Raw genomic sequence first — 20503 nt, forward strand, 5'->3', positions numbered from 1 at the left:
CACAGGATTCTTCTATGTGGGCCTTGTTACTTCTGAGCTAGATGGCCACTCATTTAGCAAACCAACCTTCTGTCTGAAGGCACGCAGCCTCACTCAGCCCACCGCTCTGTTTCATGGTCTGAGCTTGGCTCCTCTGCTCTGTCTCACGGTCTCAGTGCTGCAGTCTCTGGTGCCTCCACCACCTCAGGCAGGGCCCCCACCCATGCTCCACTGGTAATCTCTCTTTTCTTAATGGCCACAGGATTCCCTGTTTCTATTTCCGAGATGCCTCACTCTTTTATACCCAGCAGAATGGTAAAACTGACCAATCCGCAAGAGTCTTTCTCCCACACCTTGTTTGCATGCTCCCACTCAGTCATTGGGTGGGAGATGCCAAGGCCATGGCTAGAAGAGTAACATCAAGCCTGAGAACATGTTCTCAGATTTTCCCTGTGTTCCGTGCTGCCTGGCTATGAGCGCTCACAGAGCACTTCAGGCCCAGAGTGTTCTGGAAGCCTCCATCCAACGACTATAAGCAACCTGTGGCACCTCCTGCTTTGATGCCAGCTCCCCAGGTGCTTAGGCCTGGAGAAGGCATTCAAGGCTGCTGAAGGCGTGGTGAGTTGGATCCCAGTAGGATTTTAGGTTCCATTAGGCCCTGCACTTGCCTCTTACTCCGTCAGTGAGAGATTTCGTGCTTTACATCATCATGTGGGGCATCTCCAAGGTCACAGCACAAAGACAACTGTCGAACACCTTTGCGTCCAGCCGCGTGTTTATTTCCACATCAAAACTTATGTGTAGAAGTCACAGAATAACCACAGATACCAAGGTGGGATCAGGGAGAGGGCAGGGGTGAGGGGTGGGGTGGAAACCCACTTATACAACAGGTTTAATAGGATATTGTTGTTGATTTCATTTATTAAGCTGAGCTGTGTAAAGATATATAGTATGTTTCTTTTTTTTAAAAGCCCTCAGATTTCTTAACCCTCAAACCTAAATCATGGTTTGAGTGGCTTAAGGAAAAGAGGAGGAAAAGTAAAATGGAAATGGACTTGGAGTCTTCGGTGACCAGCAAGTTCATTTCAAACCAACAAAGAAAGAAAGACTCAGCAGAAAGCCCACAGCGAGAGCGCAAGGTGATGGATTCAGCGACTTCCCTGTGGACTGGGGCAAAACAAGCAGAGCACACCCAACATGTTAGCGAGTTCAGTTTAGCTGAGCCTCTGGGAAGACAGGAAAGTTTCGGGGCCACAAAGAGACGGATAACACAGGAGGCGTTGCATGAGGGGCCTTCCGTGAGGTGGGAGTACCCTGTGGCTTTGGCAGGAAATCCCCAGGGTCCCTCCCTTGCCCAAGGGTACCACCCCCACATTGTGAGTGTGCCTGCTACGTTCTCAGTAGCCGAGCCAAGAGACGATTCTACCAGCAGGAGCACGGGAAGGCAAAAGACAATGTCGCTTGGGAATTATGGGTTGATTTTCAGGCCAAGACACAGAGCCAGCTCAGACTTCTGAATCTTGCCATCCTTATTCACATCGCAGTGACGCAAGAGGATCTGCCGGAACTTATCAAGGTCCACCCCGCTGATGCTGGGCTGGAGACAAAACAAAGCAAAAACATGTCAACGGGGAAGCCGGCATGCCTGGTAATGCCCGCCTACTGAGAGCTTAATGCCCAGCCTCTGAGTAACCCTATGAGGAGACAGTTCAGGGGAGAGTGGGCCTAGGTCCTCATCCCACCACGAGCCGCCAACGATAAGCTTTCTACCCACAGATCAATGTCTCAGCACGTCCCGTCAGGCGAGGGAGCATCTTGTTTCCACCGCACTTGCCCGCAGTGCTTGCAGAAAGACGGCCTTGGTAGCAATGGCAATGAAAGCCTTTTCCCTCCAAGCAGAGGAGATGATGTCTTGCTACATGGATGAGAGAAGGTTCCTGTGTCTCTGGTTCCAAATGGAGTTCTAGCAAATGACAATCTCCCTAAGACACACTGGTGTTGAACCAGGGAAGGAGGGCTGCTTTTCCTAAAGGCTCATTTGTGGGAGGAAGAAGAACCGATGACATACGTGAGCAAGCCTGCAAAAGGGAGTCATGTTTGAGCTAGGTGCATCCCCCCAGAGTGATCTCAATAACCCGGCAAGGTCAGTGATCACCCCTCCTTTACCGATGAGGAGATGGAGGCACGGACGTGCTTAAACATTTTGCCAGAGCAGACAATTGCGGGCAATGTTGTTGGTCTTCTAACCCCAAGTCTTCTGACTCCAATTAAAGTTTCTCACCCCTGTTTCACACAGCACTTGGGGAGGAAAGGTGTGCCGGATGAAGCTGTCTGAGAGTACATTAAAACGACAGTGTGCAGAGAGAAAGGAAAACTGATCGCATTCCCAAGCCCCTTAACGACCAGACTAGTCTTATGACAGACAAACGAGGCTGCAGCTGCCCCCATGGGGTTGATTTCAGGAGCCTTGGTGTGATGGGTTACACTGCACTCCCCTGAAAACTAGGTGTTGAAGTCCCAAGCCCCAGACCCTGGGAATATGACGATGCTGGGAAATAAGATCTGCAAAGAGGTTGTATCATTTAACACGAGGTTATAATGGAACAGGGTGGGCCGTATGCAATACAATGAGCAGTGGCCTTATTGAGAAAAAGAGAAGAGACAGGCCCAAGGGAAAGCAGCCGCGTGAAGTCAGAGGCAGAGACAGCAGCGAGGCATCCAGAAGCCAAGAATTGCCCGGATGCCCCAGAGGCTAGGAAGCCACAAGGAAAGATGTTCCCCTGGAGCCTTCAGACAGAGCCTGGCCCCGCTAACAGCTTGATTTGGGGCTTCTGGCCTCTAGATGTGTGGGTGCCCTGGCACCACTGAGCTACTAGCCCCGAGGTCAGCAGTTCGTACTCCCCAGCCACTCCACGGGAGAAAGGCTGTCTGCCCGGGTCATGATGTTAAAAGCTTAGGAAAGCCAAAGTGGCAGTTCTACTCTGGCCTTGTTTCCGTGAGTTGGAATCGAGTTAACGGCAGTGAGTTTGCTTTGAGTTGGAGCCTCCTGATTTGTGAGGGAGTGCATGTCCATGATGCTAAGCCACGTGCTTAGCACGTGCTTTTTTTTTTTTAACACATCCATGGTGCTAAGCCATGAGGAAAGTTGATGGAAACATTTTACCGCTAGCCCTCCCTCAATTTCTACCCTGGAGTCATAATCACAACCATGAGACGCTGGACCATCCATCTCAAAGATTCTCTGTCCGCTCGAGAGTGGATTAGCGTTTCAAGGTGCTAGGAACACTATGTTGTAATCCACTGAGGATAAGTCTCAGTCAGAATACGTAATTACCCAGAACCACTGCCTCTGTGCAAAATTACATTTCTTCTGCCTTCGCTTTGATGTCATGAGCCTGTTGGTGTCTGAAGACACCAAGGGAACAAGCAGAGGCCACGGTAGTTTAAGACATTGGATGGGGAGCCTATCAGCAAGCTCATTAATCTCTCCTTGTCCAGGAGAAATAATGATAATAAATCCCACATCTGAGGCCAGTCTTGTCCCAGATTTCTTCTCATTATCATCTACCAATGGCAGATTTAAAGTGAAAATGAGGGACCGTGTTGGCATTACCTTCGGGTTTCGCTTGAGCAATGGTGGGGCATCTTCAAGAGAGTGACATGCACACGGAACTGAGCCATAAATTGTGAGCTCCATGAAGCCCCTGTTACCACAGTACCTGACCGTCTTTAGTTAGGTAAATATTGATTCCACCAGATTAATCATTGCCTTCTCCTTGCCACCTAGCTCTCTCGCTCACCATATTTTAAGAGTTTCATCACTCTGGGGTTGGCAGTACATTAAATCACTACCATCCTAGCAAGAAGAAATAGATAAAGCAGCTCGCTTTCTTTATTGATAGAAACGCCTGGGTCAAAACAGACTCCGAGGCTTTCTGGGTAGTTTGGGTTGAAGGGAAAGATGTGGAAGGAGAAAATGGGCAGGCATACAGATATTTTTCTCTAAAAGCTTGTGAAGATGTGTCAGGAAGTTCCAAGTGACTACAAGATCAGCAGTTCACAACCACCAACCGCTCCCCAGGAAAAAGACGAGGCTTCCTATTCCTGTACAGAGTTACAGTCTCAGAAACCCACAGGGACAATTCTACTCTGTCCTCTAGGGTCACTATGAGTCAGAATTGACTTGTTGGTTGTGTGTGTGTGTGTGTGTGTGTGTGTGTGTGTGTGTCTGTGTTTTCTACCATTGAACTTTGAAATCCATTACCAAATTCAGGGACAGCTGAGAGGTAAAATCATTAAAAATTAATTAGGTTATCTAGATTCAAAAGAAATGATTTTAAAGAAGGAATCTAGTAAAATTCAACTGGCTACCTGAGGCAATGATATGGAAGTAATGAAGCTCAGAGTGATGAGAGTTAGGAGAGCTAGAATAATTTCTACATAGATTTATGATATAGTCATGACAACAACTAATATTGATTGAGTTCTCAATGGTAATATGCTATGCCGTTGAAGGGGCTTCAGGAGTTTCCATACCAAGACAACCCAGGAAGAAAGGCCTAGCTATTTAATTCTGAAAATTAATCAATAAAACCCCTGTGGATCACAACACAGTACTGTCCAATCGACCGATGGGAGGTAAGCCCTCTGATTTGGAGGTAGTCTGCACACACAGTGGCCATGACAATGGAGTCCCTGTGAAAGACAGAGTGGCTGAGGACCAGGCGATGTTCCCTTCTGCTGTGCGTGGGGATAGTGTGTGTCCGAGCAGACTCACAGCAACTAATAACAACTGTTACTCGTGTTGACTGTCTGTCCACAGCCTGCACAACAGCCTTAATGGAGTTGGGCTCTGTAGTTCTTCCCTCAGGAAACTGAGGTTTGGAGAAGCTAAATAGCTTGCCAAGGTCCCATAGCTGTTAGTGATACGGCCAGAACTAGGACCCAAGGTGGTCCAAACCATAGCCTGAGTTTTCATTTGCTTTGGACCTATAACTTTCCATAATTTTCCATTTTATACAATATGCAGAGCCAGAATTGTAGAACCAGAAAATTAAATAAAACATTTTCAACTTTGAGTTCTTGGGGGGAGGAGGGGACGTAGGTCAATGGCTGCCTCAGAGCAGCCTAGCTATCCGTAAGTTCATTTCTGTTAAAGAGCATCCCCAGCTCGTGGAAGTTCTCTGGGGCACTGGGTTTTTTCACGTTATTATTTCAGGCACGGTTAGCCACTAAAATAGCTCAGCCATGCAATGAGCTGCTGATTCCGCTTATGAAATTTCCTCCTGAGCACTAATTATTTGTAGGCTCCAACACGTGGCCTGCAGATTACAGTCGCTTTGTTCTAACAACATAAAGACTATCCTTCCAGGGATTCAATTATCCCCCAGGGACTATGCTGCATGACTATGTCATTCCTACTCATCCTATACGCTTGGAAACCAACTACTCTTTCCACAGTCATAAAGTGGACACAGCACCCTAAGTCGTCTATCCGCTTCCAAATGGTTGGAGGGACGAACATCCAAGCTCAGATCTGTAAGACTCCAAAGCACTGTCCGCCATCCTGTACCTTCTCATCCGCAGCATGCTTTCAATCCCTTTCGTCTGGCCTTCCCCCCTCACCGCCCTGCCCACACACACCCCAAACCGAAAACCAAACTCACTTCCACAGAGTCAATGCTGACTCATGACAACACTATAGGCTAGGTAGAACTACCCAGGGGGTTCTCAGCCTGCAGGTTTTCACGGGAGTAGAAAGCCTGTCTTTCTCTGCAGAGCGGCTGGGGGTTTCTAGGTCACTGAGACTCCTTGAAGCACAAGACAAGAAAGAGAAGGAGCAGAAAGCATCCGCCCTGGGAGCCCCACCCAACACCACTCTTCCCCATGTGGAGTCTCCCCCGGGAGCTTCCACTGCAAGTACAGCCAGTCCTTCCTGCCCGCCCTGTGTGTTCTGCCCCACATGGCAAGGACTTGGGCTCCTTGGCCAACAAGGCAGGCCCCAGGTCTGGGAAGTTTTGTTTTCTCTAAGTCGGGGATAAAATTAAAGGGAAACAATTAGTGGGTTGATTCTGACTCCTGATGACCTCATTCGTGTCAAAGTATGCGTCGATGTTTCCAATGGTGGATTGCGGGGAGCGAACTGCCAGGCCTTTCTTTGGTGGCACCTCAAAGTGGTGGGATTCAGTCGTTTGCACAGGTTGGCCAGCACTGATACCCATTGTTTGGTTGGGTTCTGCAAACCCCTTGTTCAAATGGAGCTTGTAATCAGGGTTCTCTGTAAGGCGGGAGGATACCACCCATTTACATTCCTCACTCCTTTGTAACACTCATCTGAGCAAGCGCCCATAGTAATGTTCCTTCCATCCACAGGCATAAAAAATTAGATGGAACTATGTAATATTGATGACGTACTCCATTTTTACTCCCTTGTGTTTGTTACTTCAATAAACAAATTTATAATGTAAAGAGGGAAAATGCCAAACAATCAGAGGGTGACATGCGGTCCTTCGTTTCGACTCTGGGTTATGCCCTAAATTCCCACAAGATATTATGAATGGATTGTACAATCCCTGGAAGTGTTCAAAGGGCTAGCAGTATGGTTGGAACAACTGCCGTACGTTCAGGAGAAGCGGAAAGGGGGTTTACCAAGATGAGCATAATCTATTCAGAGAAGAGATGTTACCTGTTTCTAATGTAGCAAACACAATGATTATTGCCTAACTGGCCTACCTCTAAAGGAATGGGATCCTGCTCCTATAGTGAGAAGATGGTTAAGGATAAATCACTCAGTGGGTGATGCTTGAATAAAAGCAAAGAGTATTGCAAATGAGGATGCCAATCAAGAAGCAATATGGAAGGGGGTGGGGGTAACAAACCCAGGGACAAGGCAACAGCAAGTGATCTAAAATCGATGGAGAGCAGGGTATAGGATGCCTGGTGGGGCTTGATCAAGGGCAATGTAGCCAAGAGGAATTACTGAAACCCAAATGAAGGCCAAATATGATAGTTGGACAAGAGGAAAGTAAAGGAAATAGAAGAAAGAACTAGGAGGCAAATGACATTTATAGAGGTCTAAATAGATTTATATATAACAATAGGGAAACAGATCTATCTATGTACATATGTTTATTTGTTAAGTAGTAAGGCAGCAGACGGACATTGGACCGCCACTCAAGTACTCCCTCAATGCAAGAACACTTTGTTCTAATAAGCCAGCATTCTTGGATGCTCACATTCTCTGACACAATCCCTGAAGACAAAATGGGTGCATAAGCAAGTGTGGTGAAGAAAGCTGATGGTGACTGGCTATCAAAAGATTTAACATCTGGGGTCTTAAAGGCTTGAAGATAAACAAGCATCCATCTAGCTTAGAAGCAACAAAGCCCACATGGAAGAAGCACACCAGCCTGTGTGGTCATAAGGTGTTGAAGGGATAAGTTATCAGCCATCAAAGACCCAAAACAAAAAAATCATATCAATGTGAATGAGGAGGAGTGCAGAGTGAAGACCCAAAACCCATCTGTAGAAAATTGGACCTCTCCTTACAGAAGAGACAAGCCAGAAACATACAGATTTCCTCTAGTTCTTTAATGCTTACACACACACACACACACACACACACACACACACACTGTCATGACCCCAATTCTACCTTACAGATCCAGCTAGATCTGAGCATGTACACCGGTAGGGAATCCAGGACAAACAAAGCCCTCAGGACCAATAATGAAAGTAGTGATACCAGGAGAGTAAGGGTGAGGTGGGCGGGAGGCGGGGTGGGGGGCGGAGAAGGGAAAACTGATCACAATGATCGACATATAACCCACCCACTCCAGGGGGGCAGGCAACAGAAAAGTAGGTGATGGGAAACAATGAAAAAAAGTAATAATTTCTAAATTATCAAGGGATCATGAGGGAGGGCGAGTGGAGGAGGGTGGAAAAATGAGCTGACAACAAGGGCTCAATTAGAAAGAAAATGTTTTAAAAACAATGATGGCAACATATGTACAAATGAAAAAAAATAAAACAAAACCAAAAAAACATATAAATGTGCTTGACACAATGGATGTATGTATGAATTTTGATAGCGCTGGAAGAGCCCCTCAATAAAATGATTTTTTTTAAAGAGTAAAAGCAAAAAATGCAGGGGAAATGCAATATGGAAATATCTTTAACAGTTTTGTTCCTTTTTGTCACATATTATTTAATACTTTTTCATGAATATTTTAAATTTCTTATAAACTAGCTTTGTGTGCCTCTTTTATTGTTCTTATTTAAGTATTAACTGTATGAAGTAATAAACTACCTTCCGGTATATCTTTTTTAAATACTTAAAATGCCCATTAAGGCAGCAAAATAGTTGTTAAATTATTTGAATCCCACCACTGGACTCAAACCTATAACCTTCCCGGTTAGAGCCCTCAATGATTTGCACCACTCAGGGGCCCCTAAGGTGATAGATAGCAAAGGAGGAAGGGGGCAGGTGGTGTGTGGGGAGCAGGGGGCCGGGCCCTCTGGCTGGGGACCTGTCCGTTTCTGGAATACCAAGTGTGACACTCAGGCAGACAGTGTGGTCTTAGCTACTGGCTACAGAGGGGCCACAAGGTTTGAAAAAACACCCATCCTTTTGCAATAGGGTGAGTGTTCTGCATGTGGAAGCAATATGAATTTGGTGTGGGGGGTGGTGGAAAAAGATTAGAATGTTAAGGGATGAATTGTGTCTTCCCCAAAATATATGTTGCGTATGTGCCTGTGGGCTTTCATTGTTCTGCAAGTCGGGGCATGCCGGACAGTGAAGCATCACCTGCGAGACATATAAAAAGCCACACAGGCACCGAGACAATCCAGCGAGTCTGAGGGAGACACTCTTGCCCGAGGACTAGGGAAGCAGAGGGACCCACAAGCCCAGGAACGCAAGGACTGCAAGCTAAGAGAGGCTGAAATAGAGAAAGACCTCCCCGCTAGAGCACGTGCTGAGCTTGACTCTTGGGCTCGTGAATTGTGAGAAAATTGACATCTGCTCTTTAAAGCTACCCGCTTACAGGGCTTCTCTTACCGCAGCCCTGGAATACCAAGCCACGGTTGGTTTCATCAAGGAGAAACTGAAACTCCAGCTTGGCAAGCCCGTCAGCTGTGCAGCTTCAATGTCCCCTCAATAACTGCTCGGCTTTGATTACGCACGTTCGTCTGGCAGTAAGTAGATGATGAGTAAAAAAGGCCCTTTCCCGCAGCGATCAGTGTAAAAGGGCAGAGCACACCCTCACCCGTCAGTGGTGCTGGCTGAGCCGGCACCCGTAAAGGCTCCAACACAAGCGGGGTGTGTGGAGGGTAAGGGGGAGGGGCGGGTGACAACAGATAGGAGTCTGCGAAGACATGGAGGCCATCTTCATGAGAAGCCAGAGGAGGGGGAAAATCGTCCATGCCTGCGCAAGCATCGCGTGTAAACTCACTCCCGGGAGCCGCAGGTCAAAAGTGGTGTCTGGGCCAATTCTCAACTGCAAGCCTCCGACAGTTTGACTGATCAGATACTGGAAGGCGTCCTGTGAATTACTGCTCTAAGCAGACATCTGGGCCCATGAGCTCATGAGCGTTCTGTCGCAAACCAACCTCAAAAGCATCCCGAAGGATGTGAGACTATAGCATTTATAGTATATGATATATAGTATCTCTCGTATGCTATATAGACACTATATAGTATGCTAACTATAGTGTGTGTGTGTGTGTATATTATATATATATATATACTATGAGACTTGGTCCCATAGTAGTGAAGGAGTTAGAAATTAACTGCTTATCTGTGATCCAGTTCACCAAGATCTCTGTTTAAAACACTGTCTATTTCTGCGCTATAAATGATTCTTACTTGTCTCCTAAGAGGTTCATAACCCACCCGACAGCCCGGTCATTCTCTTCCCTAAAGTTTTTTTTTTTTTAACCCATTATCACCAGGTCTATTTCAACTCATAGTGACTCGATATATGGTTTCCCTGACTGAAAATCTTTACAGGAACGGACAGCCTCATCTTTCTCCCAAGGAGTGGCTAGTAGGTTTGAACCGCCAACCTTGCAGTTCATGCAATGCGGCCACCACGGCTCCTTCGGCGAAGATTACACGCATGGAACCCCCGTGGAGCGGATCTACTCTGACTCGGGGTTGCTGCGAGGCAGCACTGCATCACCATAACCGGTTCGGTTTGGCTTTCTCTACTTCAAACAGCTCTTTGACGGAGCTGCGATCTAAATTGAATCCGTTGTAGCAGTAGTCATGTCTGAAAATAAAGCAGAGAGACCGCGGCCCTGCCTTTGCTGGATTACACGGGGGCGGGGGCTATAAATGATGATGGGTGTCATTGCAGCTAAATTGTGAATGATTTGAAGAGAAAGGGGAGCTATACTGGGCTTCCTGGAAGCTCAGCGGTTCCTAAATAGACGATGCCCCCAGGTTTTCTCTCTGCATTAATTTGGCACCATCAATTCTCAACAATAAACAAGGAACTCATCTGCCTGGCAACCTCACTTCCGGGTGGGAATCATCTCAGCAGACTTGCGAACTCACCTTGACCAGTTCCATCATGTCTTTGACAAACCCGTCCACCTCGGGGCCTTCTAGAGCTCCGGTTTTACTCTGAAAGAAGAGAAATTCAATCGTGTAAATGTCACGTTCTGAAAGCAAACAGCTAAGGAATCTATTAGGCAAATGGGACAAATCAGTGTTCTTTTCTAAGTGCATAGAGATTCACAAATGACAGGCTCCGCCGTATGTTCTTTGGCTAGAATGTGAATGTGGCACGTGAGTTAAAGAGTTCATTGGGGTAAATAACTCCCCTGACGTAAGCAATGAGGAAACAGGACTTTTGAGCTCCTTGGTTTGTATAAAATCGTGTTGATCCGGCACGTACTGGTTTCACTTCGTCTCCAAGTTACTAAGCTTTGGTTAGCCAAGCTTTAACTTCACCTCCTATTGCCCCTTTAAAGAAGTTGGCAGTTTTACTTTTTTGCTTTATGATTTAACCATCATTGGATGGTTATGAAAGTGTAACGTTTCCCTCAGGCGCAGACTGAGTGATCATATTAGAGTTATCATTTAGTCTGAGCAGGAGACACTTAGTTTTCTACCCAACATACAACCCATGAAACTCTGTACAATATATGCCTATTAAGATAATTTGCTTTCTTAAAATCTCAGTTCTGACCACTCATCCATTCTGATTTTTTAACATAGTTCTAAAATTACAATTGTTTCCAGCGGATCCCGGTGTAGCCCTTATTTTGAGAAGCCCTGTCTTCGTGGAAGCACCCTAAAGAGACCGAGACAAGTGCCTTACCGAGAGAACATATCTGCAGCCATCCACGGGTGGCAGAGACCTGTTTCAGTACGTTTTGCTTAGAATAAACCCGGGCACATAGGAACGGGAACCCTCGTAGTAATCCTTTTTGACCCGGCCTGGCATTTACCAGCGTGCTACCAAATGATCTAGCATGTATGATTCACCGGGCCTTGTTCTAGTAGCTTGAGATTCGTGGATTCGCGTAATTGGCGAACCCACCCTAGGCTGTAAGCACTGCACTCCCTCTCGCTTATCCCATGCTTCCGTTACAAAGGCCAGGTCATGATGCTAAAGTCAGCTTCATAGGAAAATGGAGGATGACTACATCATGACAGAACTTCCAAGCACTGAGCTTCTGGTCCAACCAAGTTGGCACATCACCATCACACCCAGCATTGCTCTCTCCTCGCCTTGGCTACTGCTAGGCAGAGGTCACTAGCGAGCAAAACTGCCAGATGCTTTTTTAACTCGTATTTTAAATGCAAAATGTTGGATAATGAGCTAGTCCATAAGGGAGGAGTAGGTGCATGGTTATACGTTCCACCCCAATGTTTACACATAAGGAAACTAAGGCACAGAGCAGGGAGGCCGCCGGCCCAAGGTCACGTGGCTCACCCACTGGGATCCCAAGTCCATGGTTGATGTCTGAGAGCAAGTGCTCATCCACTGCGCCCTGCTCTCTTCACAGTCAGAGGCCTTTCCTGCTCCAACTCTGATGCAGAAAGATTCGGTCTGGGGGTCTCTTAGGCCGTATCCCAACTTCCTCCGTGGTTTTCTTTCTTCTGACCTGTCCTACTCACCCTCAGTAATCCCACCCCTATGTCATGCTGCGCGCTTCACACGGAGCATTTTTTTCTCCTTAAAAGTCCAATCGATGAACGACTCCTGCCACGGGAACAATGTTATACAGAAGGTGCCTGACCGCAGGCCTGTGCTTTAGGGTAGGGTGGATTTCTTTGCTGTCGTTTATTTTCATTGTTTGGGTTTGGTGTTTGAGCATCATTTTAGATGGATGCCAAGAAGGAGCCGAGGGACAGAAGCAAGCATTGTGGACCCACTGTCTTCTCGGCCATAGACACTCCACGGTCCTCAGAATGGATGGAGCAACTCTGAGGCTGTCGCCAGATCGCCCTTCTTCATATCCATTGCGTGTCCATGACCACACATGCAGGGATCACACACACTTTCTGCCTAGCGGGGGCCAGCATAGAACAAAGCGGCATACTTACGACATCATAGTGGGCAAAGATTTTCTCAAAATCCCTCTTTCTTTCCTCAGTGGAGCAGGCCTGGGGATGGAGAGCACATGGTGTCAGCCCACAAGGTGAACGCTGGGTGTGCAATTCCCAGGTGCTGAAGCAACATCTATCAACGTGGAGTCAATAAACATGGATCCCTTAAATCCACCCAGAGACGTATCCATCTCAAGGGATATTTAAACTAAGCAAAAAGAAAAAGTGCTATCCACTCTTTCCCGCTCCAATCCTTAGCGAAATAAGGGTGGCCGAACCCCACCTAGAGAAATGACAATACTTACATCCATCTTAAATTGGAGAAGGAAGTTTTCCTGAAGAGCCAGAATCCTAAATTGGAAAACACACGCACACACAAACAAACAAAAATGCACATGATTTTCCACCAGCTCTCACTAAGAAGCACATGCATGGCTCCAGATTACCCTACACAATGAAACAGTGCTGGAGCAACAGGGATGTGCATGCGATGCAAGGAAATAAAGGAATTCATTACGGGCTCATAGAGATTTGCAGTCCAAAGAGTGACTTGTAAAAATCCACCTTGATGGAAATTTAGGGAATAAAGACCTCTGAAAATTCTCTCTCCCATAAAAAGAGGGGTGGGGGGAAACCCTGGAAAAACTTGTCAGAATCAACTTTTTGAACTTTGAGCTTTACAGCAATCTGAGGAGACTTTATTTAGGAAAAGTGGCTGGAAGTTGTTAAAAACAGCACGTTTGTGGCATTGTAACTTGCCCTCTCCCCTCACTGTCAAATGGAACTCATTTCAACTCACAGTGACCCTGGGAGGACAATGGTCACTGTGGGATTTGGAGGCTGTGGAAGTAGAGAATCTGATCTTTCTCACCAGAGTGGCTGGTGGTTTTGAACTGCCGCCCTTTCATCAGCCCAATGCAGAACCCACTCCGCCCCCAGGGATCCTCGCCATTGCCCTTGTTAGATTCTATCAGGACAGAAGGAAACACTGTCAGGACAGAAGGAGACACTGCCTGGTCCTGCACCATCCTCACAATGGCCGTTTGGTCCGAGCCCATGGCTGCAGCCACTGCGTCAATCCATCTCCTTAGTAGTCTTGAAAAGCAGGACCCCACAGTCAACAGGAAACTAGCAGCTCAGCAGTCACTGGGGAAAAGACAACTTTCCCCTTCTTCAAAGCCTAATGCCTAGAAAAGTGGCCCTTATTTATCCAACCTCATAGGCTCGGGAAGGCAGACTGAGGCCATGTTTATTTGACCTTAAGCTGAGCTGTCCTCCTGTGAGAAGTCTTTTCCTTAAGGGTACTGGGGGGGCACAACTGGAGATACTGTTTCAGATGACAATTGAGTGAGGTGGTGGGTTAGCAAACACAACTAGAGATACTGTTTCAGATTACAATTGCTTGTGAGCTGGTGGATAATTGTTGGGCCAAACAACGGGATAAAAGTAACAAACAAAACAATGGGAGAGAAATGCTGCAGAAGGTGACGTGCGTAGGGGATTAGATAAACTTCAGTGTATTTCTGGGGATCTGGAAGAATCCTGCACGCCTGTAGGGCTGTAACCATGGCCAGGACTGTGCCCCAGGGGCTCAGGCAGGATTGAAGGAAGAAACCGAAAATTCAACAGCAGCAACAAGCACAATGGGATTCAGTGCTCTATTTAGAATAATGTATGGTAGTCAGAAGATTGACAAGGAAATCGAAGACCGTAACAATAACCAACTAAACCAGCAACTATAGAACCCACCACTCAACAGCACAGGCTCTGCGCCTCTCTCAATGTCGCACACAGGAAACTTTTTCCAGGCTAGGCAACGCGCTAGGCCACCACATAATCCTCAATAAGTTTAAGAGGGCTGGATCATACAGCGTATGTTTTCTGACTATAATGAAATAAATCCAGAAATGAATAGCCGGAAGAACTTTGGGATATGCATAAGTATGTGGACGTTAAAAATATATATACCAGAAATCAGAAATTAAAAAATCACATTGTGTCGATCCAGCCATGTGAACTTCAGTTATATAAATTTTTTAGATTCTTAGACCACTTTTATAAACTTTGAGTTAATGACTCTTGGCCTTTTGAATCCACTCTGAGCCTCACTGATCTCCACACAAGAAAATTCATGTTGTGCTATTTTGTTTAACAAAATTACTCTTAATTTTCAAAGAAAATTAGAACATGCATTGAGATGAGTGAAAATAAAAACATAACATATAGAAATGTAAGTGAGGACATAGAAGTATATGTATAGGAAATTAATAGCTGGAACTATATTCAGGAAGATGTTTTTCAGGAGTCAGTGTTGGGACTGAATTGTGCAGCTTGTCCTAACACAACACGCATGGGACACCCCAGCCTCTAGGGGGAGCTTGGTGCTCTTCCACGCTCACTAGCTGAGGATTGAGCTGGGGCTGCTAACTGCTATGTCAGCCGTTCCAAACCAGCTGCTCCTCCCGGGAAAGATTAGACATTCTACTCCTGTAAGTTCCGGAACCCCATAGGAGCAGTGCTAGGAGTGGGAATTGACCCAATAGCAGTGAGTTTGTTTAGGTTTCTGGAAACTAAGTAGAGATAGTAACTGGATGAATGGTTTCTTGGGGTTATGGCAAGGGAGGAGATGCTAATAATGAGCACAAGAAAGGAGAAGATGTCCTAAAATTAAGCATGGGGATGATTGTACAACTCTTTGTACTATGACTGAACTATTGAATTGGAGGATGTGTGCATTACATGCCAATAAAACTGGTGTTTGTTTTTTTTTTAATGGGGGCCTTCTTCCCAATGCCTTTGAGAGATGTGTGTCCCCACTGACTGGCCTTTTCTCTGGCAAAGTGGGTCAGAATTAGGGCAAAAGCCATGAGGAAATAGGCAAAGAAGAGGTATGGGCTGCCTCATCGCTCCTGCGAGGCAACACAGTGGAAGACAGGGAGAGGGGGTCACAGTTGGGGTCTTTACTGAGGAAAGATTCTTCCCTCTATCTCCTTTCACAGATCCTCTTCAGGACCTGGCAGAGGTAGCTGCCCAAGGAGGAGCCAGCTAGTGCAGGAGTTGGTGACACTGCACGAGACTGTTCAGAACCACTGCAGTTCATTGGCAAAATGCGTCTGTCCTTTAAGATGCCCTGACAGACCTGATTTTTGCACCTCCAGAAAAGTGGGACATCGTCACCCCCCACCCCCCAGCTGCCGCCCCCCCCCCCCCCCCCCGTGGAAGGTATTTCTGAGTCGAAAGCGCCATGTTGACACTGCTCACCTTGCCAAGTCGTTGAGATCCAACCGGCCATCTTTGTTCCTGTCAAAGATCTTCATCTGAAAAGCAGAAGGGAAAGTGGTTGTCAGAACTCTTGGTGACAGGGATTCGCAATGGAAGTTGTTAGCTTTTCTCTTCTGATGACCTGAGTGTGCCTATGTTGGCTGTGGAATCTGTCTCCCTGAGAGAAGATGAGGAATTGCTAGGAAGCTTCTGTGTTGGTCATTACGGACTGTGGGATTATAAAGAGACTTTTCCCCAGCTTTGTCTCCCCCAAAGACGTGCCAAACATTAGGAGCGTTTTACCAACAAATAGTGGGAGGTCAGATGCTTAGAGACATCCCCTATGAAGGCAGTCAGTTGCCAGACTACTCTCTCGTCCCACCACAGTTAGGCCCGCTCCCTGCTGTTTAGGACAATGGGCTACTTCTCCCTAAAGTCTGGCAACCATTAGATTGGCTCTTGCAGGTGAGGTTTACACCCTACTGATAAGGTTTCTTTTTTTTTCTTCTTTTTTCCTGATAATGGTTTCTATGGAGATCCAGAGAACAGGTCAAACCTTCTCAGTGACATCCAAAGTTAGGCTACTATCCTGAATCTAGGATCTGCCCTTCTTGTCACATGTATACCTCCAATCCCTCCTCTTCCTATTGCTTGTATATCCCTAGATTGTCCCCGTCTCATTGCTGTAAAACCTATAGTGCAACCCCTTCCTGTGACGTATGTCTTTACCTGTAAGTAGTGGGCTTGCAGGACCCTCAAAGGTATATAGGCCTGGGTTAGCAATAAAGAGTTCTCTGGCACCCCCTAGTGGCCTCTCATCGGTTCCCCCTCTCCTCTCCCATCCTCACTCCCCTGTTCCCTTTCCCCTTGTCCTCCTTCCCTTCCCCCTATCTCCATGTGGACCACCAAGCAGGGCTGAGGTGAGCATGCTACCTTCAAATGTGTCTGCCTGCCCCTCCCCCCAGAATAATTTATTTCGAATGACGACATTGAATCTGCAGTTCCTGGAGAGGGACATATCTAATCAGAGCACTCGGGAGCAGATGAAGGGGGAGGAGGAGAGAGTGGAGCACATCCTGGCCCACCAGACCTTGAGAACGATGATACCAATTAGAGCAGCCAGTCCACAGAGAGGACTACATGGCCAACCTCACTATGAGACATTATGCCCCTAACTGACCCATGGCCCCACAGGGGACAACACTGGAGACACAGTGTGGGAATTGCATGTGATCTGATCCCACCACACCAAGGTGAGGCACTAGGGAGGTGCAACAGAGCAGCAAGGGAATGGAGTAGCAAGGTCCCCAGGAAATGCTGAAGGTGGACTTCGGGGCCAGGGCATGGTGCCCCAACAGACTGGATTGGAAAATACTCCTAATGATCCTTGCACTGACTATAAGCTTTTCTTTCTTGTGTTTTTTTTTTTGTCATTGTTTTGTTGTTGTTTTGCTGTATATTGTTGCTTGGTTTTGCTCTGTCTTGTTTTTGTGCATGTTATTATCTCCGCAGGTCTGTCTAAATAAGATAGGCTGGATGAACAATCTGGAGGAGAAAACAATGGGACTGACAGTTCCAGGGGGACATGGGATTGGGGGAGGTGGAGGGAAAGGTAGTGATATTAACAAACTCAAGACAAGGGAACAACAAGTGATCCAAATTGGTGATGAGGTGGGTGTGGGATGCCTGGTAGGGCATGATCAAGGGTAATGTAACGAAGAGGTATTGCTGAAACCCAGATGGGGATGGAGCATGATAGTGGGACAGCAGGAAAGTCAGGGAAATAGAGGAAAGAGCTGGGAGGCAAAGGGCATTTATACAGGTCTAGATAAAGACATGTACATTTGAAAATATATTTATATATGAGAGTTGGGAAATAGATCTATGTGCCTATATTTATTTATAGGTTTAGTATTAAGGTAGCAGAAGGACATTGGGCCTCCACTCAAATACTCCCTCAATGCAAGAATACTTTCTTCTATTAAATTGGCATTCTATGATGCTCACCTTCCCAACACAGCCGCTGAAGACAAAGTGGGTGAATAAGCAAATGTGGTAAAGAAAGCTAATGGTGCACAGCTATCAAAAGATATAGCATCTGGGGTCTTAAAGGTTTGAAGGTAAACAAGTGGCCATCTAGCTCAGCAACAGCAAAGCCCATGTGAAAGAAGCACACCAGCCTGTGTGATCATGAGGTGTCGAAGGGATCAGGTATCAGGCATTATCAGAACAAAAAATCTTACCATAGTGAATGATGGGGGGAGTGGGAAGTGGAGACCCAAACCCCATTTGTAGGCCACTGGAGATCCCCTTGCAGAGGGGTCTCAGGGAGGAGATGAGCCAGTCAGGGTGCGATACAGCAACAATGAAAAATACAACTTTCCTCTAGTTCCTAAATGCTTCCTCCCTCCCCCTCCTACCCCTACCCACTATCATGATCTCAATTCTACCTTGCAAATCTGGCTAGATCAGAGGATATACACTGGTACAGATAGGAACTGGAAACACAGGGAATCCAGGGCAGATGATCCCTTCCGGACCAGTGGTGTGAGTAGCAATACTGGGAGTGTAGAGGGAGAGTGGGTTGGAAAGGGGGAACCTGTTACAAGGATCTACATGTGACCTCCTCCCTGGGGGGATGGACAACAGAAAAGTGGGTGAAGGGAGACATCGGACCGAGCAAGATATGACAAAATAATAATTTATAAATTATCAAGGGTTCATGAGGGAGGAGGGAACAGGGAGGGAGGGGGGGAATGAGGAGCTGATGCCAGGGGCTTAAGTGGAGAGCAAATGTTTTGAGAATGATGAGGGCAATGAATGTACAAATGTGCTTTACACAATTGATTTATGTATGGATTGTGATAAGAGTTGTATGAGTCCCTAATAAAATGATTTTTCTTAAATGAAAGAAAAAGGAATGTGTCTGACTCCATTATTTCAATCTCTTTTATCTCTCATGCTCTCGATGACTTTATTTATATATCTCAACCATATAAGTCCGCCATGATTAGTGGTGGGGGGCTGGTCCTTCTCCCACAATGAACCCTCATCACCATGACTCCAAGGCTCTGAGGCTGAATGCAGCAGGGATTTCCTTCATGTCACATGAGTAATGAGTATCCAAGTTGGTGGTGACTCCTAGTCCACATCATCCACCATCTGGAAGCCAGAGTCACAAAACAGCCACTCTCTGGGCCGTTGCAGGGCAGAAAGAGAGAGCCGTGGGCCCTGCACTGATTAAAATGTCACTGGCCAAATCAAGCCCCTGGCCGCATCTGACTCAAACGGGCTGGGCAGTGAGATCCTAGCATGTTTAAGGTTACCAGATGTTAACATTGGTAAAGCGGGACACCATTGATAAAACTCATATCCTGGGTGAAATAGCCACACGGCAGCCGAAAACCGTATACCCTAGCTTGTCATGCATTCTTTCCCCAAATTGGGATTTTTTTTAATGCCGCGGGACATGGGAAAAATTGTTCCAAAAGTGGGACGTCTGGTCACCAGCCAACTTAAGGGTGGAGGGCTGCAAGCTAAGTGCTCAGGCTCCTCTTCTCACTCCTGGAACATTGACTCTGAACCCGAGGATTCTGGGAACGGTGCTGTTGGATATCCGTGCCAATTACATTTGGGAAGAAGTTGGCCAGCCCCTTCTCCAGAGCCTGAGTGCCAACCTTCCAGCTAGCAGTCAAGCACCAAACTGCCCACCAGCCAATGCTCCTGTACCACTGCCTAGATGAGTAGGGTCTAGACCCCTTCCACAAAGAGTTACGGTTTTAGAAACCCAAGAGCATGGGTCCTCAAACTTTTAAAACAGGGGCCAGTTCCCTATCCCTCAGACCATAGGAGGGCCAGACTATAGTTTAAAAAAAACAACAAACTATGAACAAATTCCTATGCACACTGGGCAAGTCGGCTGCTAAGCAGGACAGGCAGCGGCGGCAAAACACCCGGTCGACTGGATAAATGTCCTTGGCGGGCAGCATGTGGCCCACGGGTCATAGTTTGAGGACCCCTGTCCTAGAGGGTCATTATGAGTTCACATCAACTCAGTGGTCGCAATTGAGAGGTCCCTTCCAGCTCTGCAAGTTAAGTAACAACGTCACCGTCCTGTCAAAGCATGTAAAGAGCTGTAAAGAGTGACCCTGAACTAAGCACTATGCCCTATGTGGTGAGCAGGGTCCTGTGGAATGGGGGGCAGAGTGGCTGGTGGGAGAACCAGGTGCTAGGGTAGAGGATGGGAGTGGCCCAGGAGCCTTAATGTGTTTTCTCCAAGCACCTTCTCAAGGCTGTTTCTCAGGTTCTACGGGCTCCCAAATGAGGCGACTCCCACCCACCACCCAGCCCTGCTCGCGGTGAACTCCCTGAAGCTCATACAAGAGTCCCCTTACACACACGGCCCTTTGGACACATCTGTTTGGGGGCTGGTTCCAAATCTAGTTCTTTGAATTTCTCTGGACCTATTTTTCCTTGCCCCTAAATTGATGATAGAAAAAGGCAGGCCTCCAAGCACCATCAGTTTATAAGCAATGCATCGTCCCAGTGACTGAGAAAATTGATCATGAACATGTCTGTCTTTGCAAATGTGTCTTACAGAGCAGAACCGCTCTGCTGAGTGTTCGTGGCCATGATCTCTAGGGAAGCAGACAGCCAGACCTTTCTTAGGTGGCACTGCTGGGTAGATTGGAACCAACCACC

At 46.9% G+C, this 20503-nt stretch overlaps 1 protein-coding gene across 1 annotated transcript in view; it reads right to left on the bottom strand.

Annotated features, from left to right (window-relative positions):
• Positions 1-1447: 1447 nt before the first annotated feature.
• SCGN (secretagogin, EF-hand calcium binding protein) overlaps positions 1448-20503 on the bottom strand; it is a 51139-nt gene continuing 32083 nt past the window's right edge. Inside the window, exons 7-11 of the mRNA XM_075540735.1 lie at positions 15803-15858; positions 12847-12892; positions 12539-12598; positions 10538-10606; positions 1448-1576 (exon numbers count right to left, since the gene is read on the bottom strand). Coding sequence (XP_075396850.1) covers positions 1448-1576; positions 10538-10606; positions 12539-12598; positions 12847-12892; positions 15803-15858 — 360 coding nt within the window. The remainder of the gene's footprint in view (positions 1577-10537; positions 10607-12538; positions 12599-12846; positions 12893-15802; positions 15859-20503) is intronic.

This window comes from Tenrec ecaudatus, chromosome 1 (assembly GCF_050624435.1).
Source record: "Tenrec ecaudatus isolate mTenEca1 chromosome 1, mTenEca1.hap1, whole genome shotgun sequence".
Classification (NCBI taxonomy): domain Eukaryota; kingdom Metazoa; phylum Chordata; class Mammalia; order Afrosoricida; family Tenrecidae; genus Tenrec; species Tenrec ecaudatus.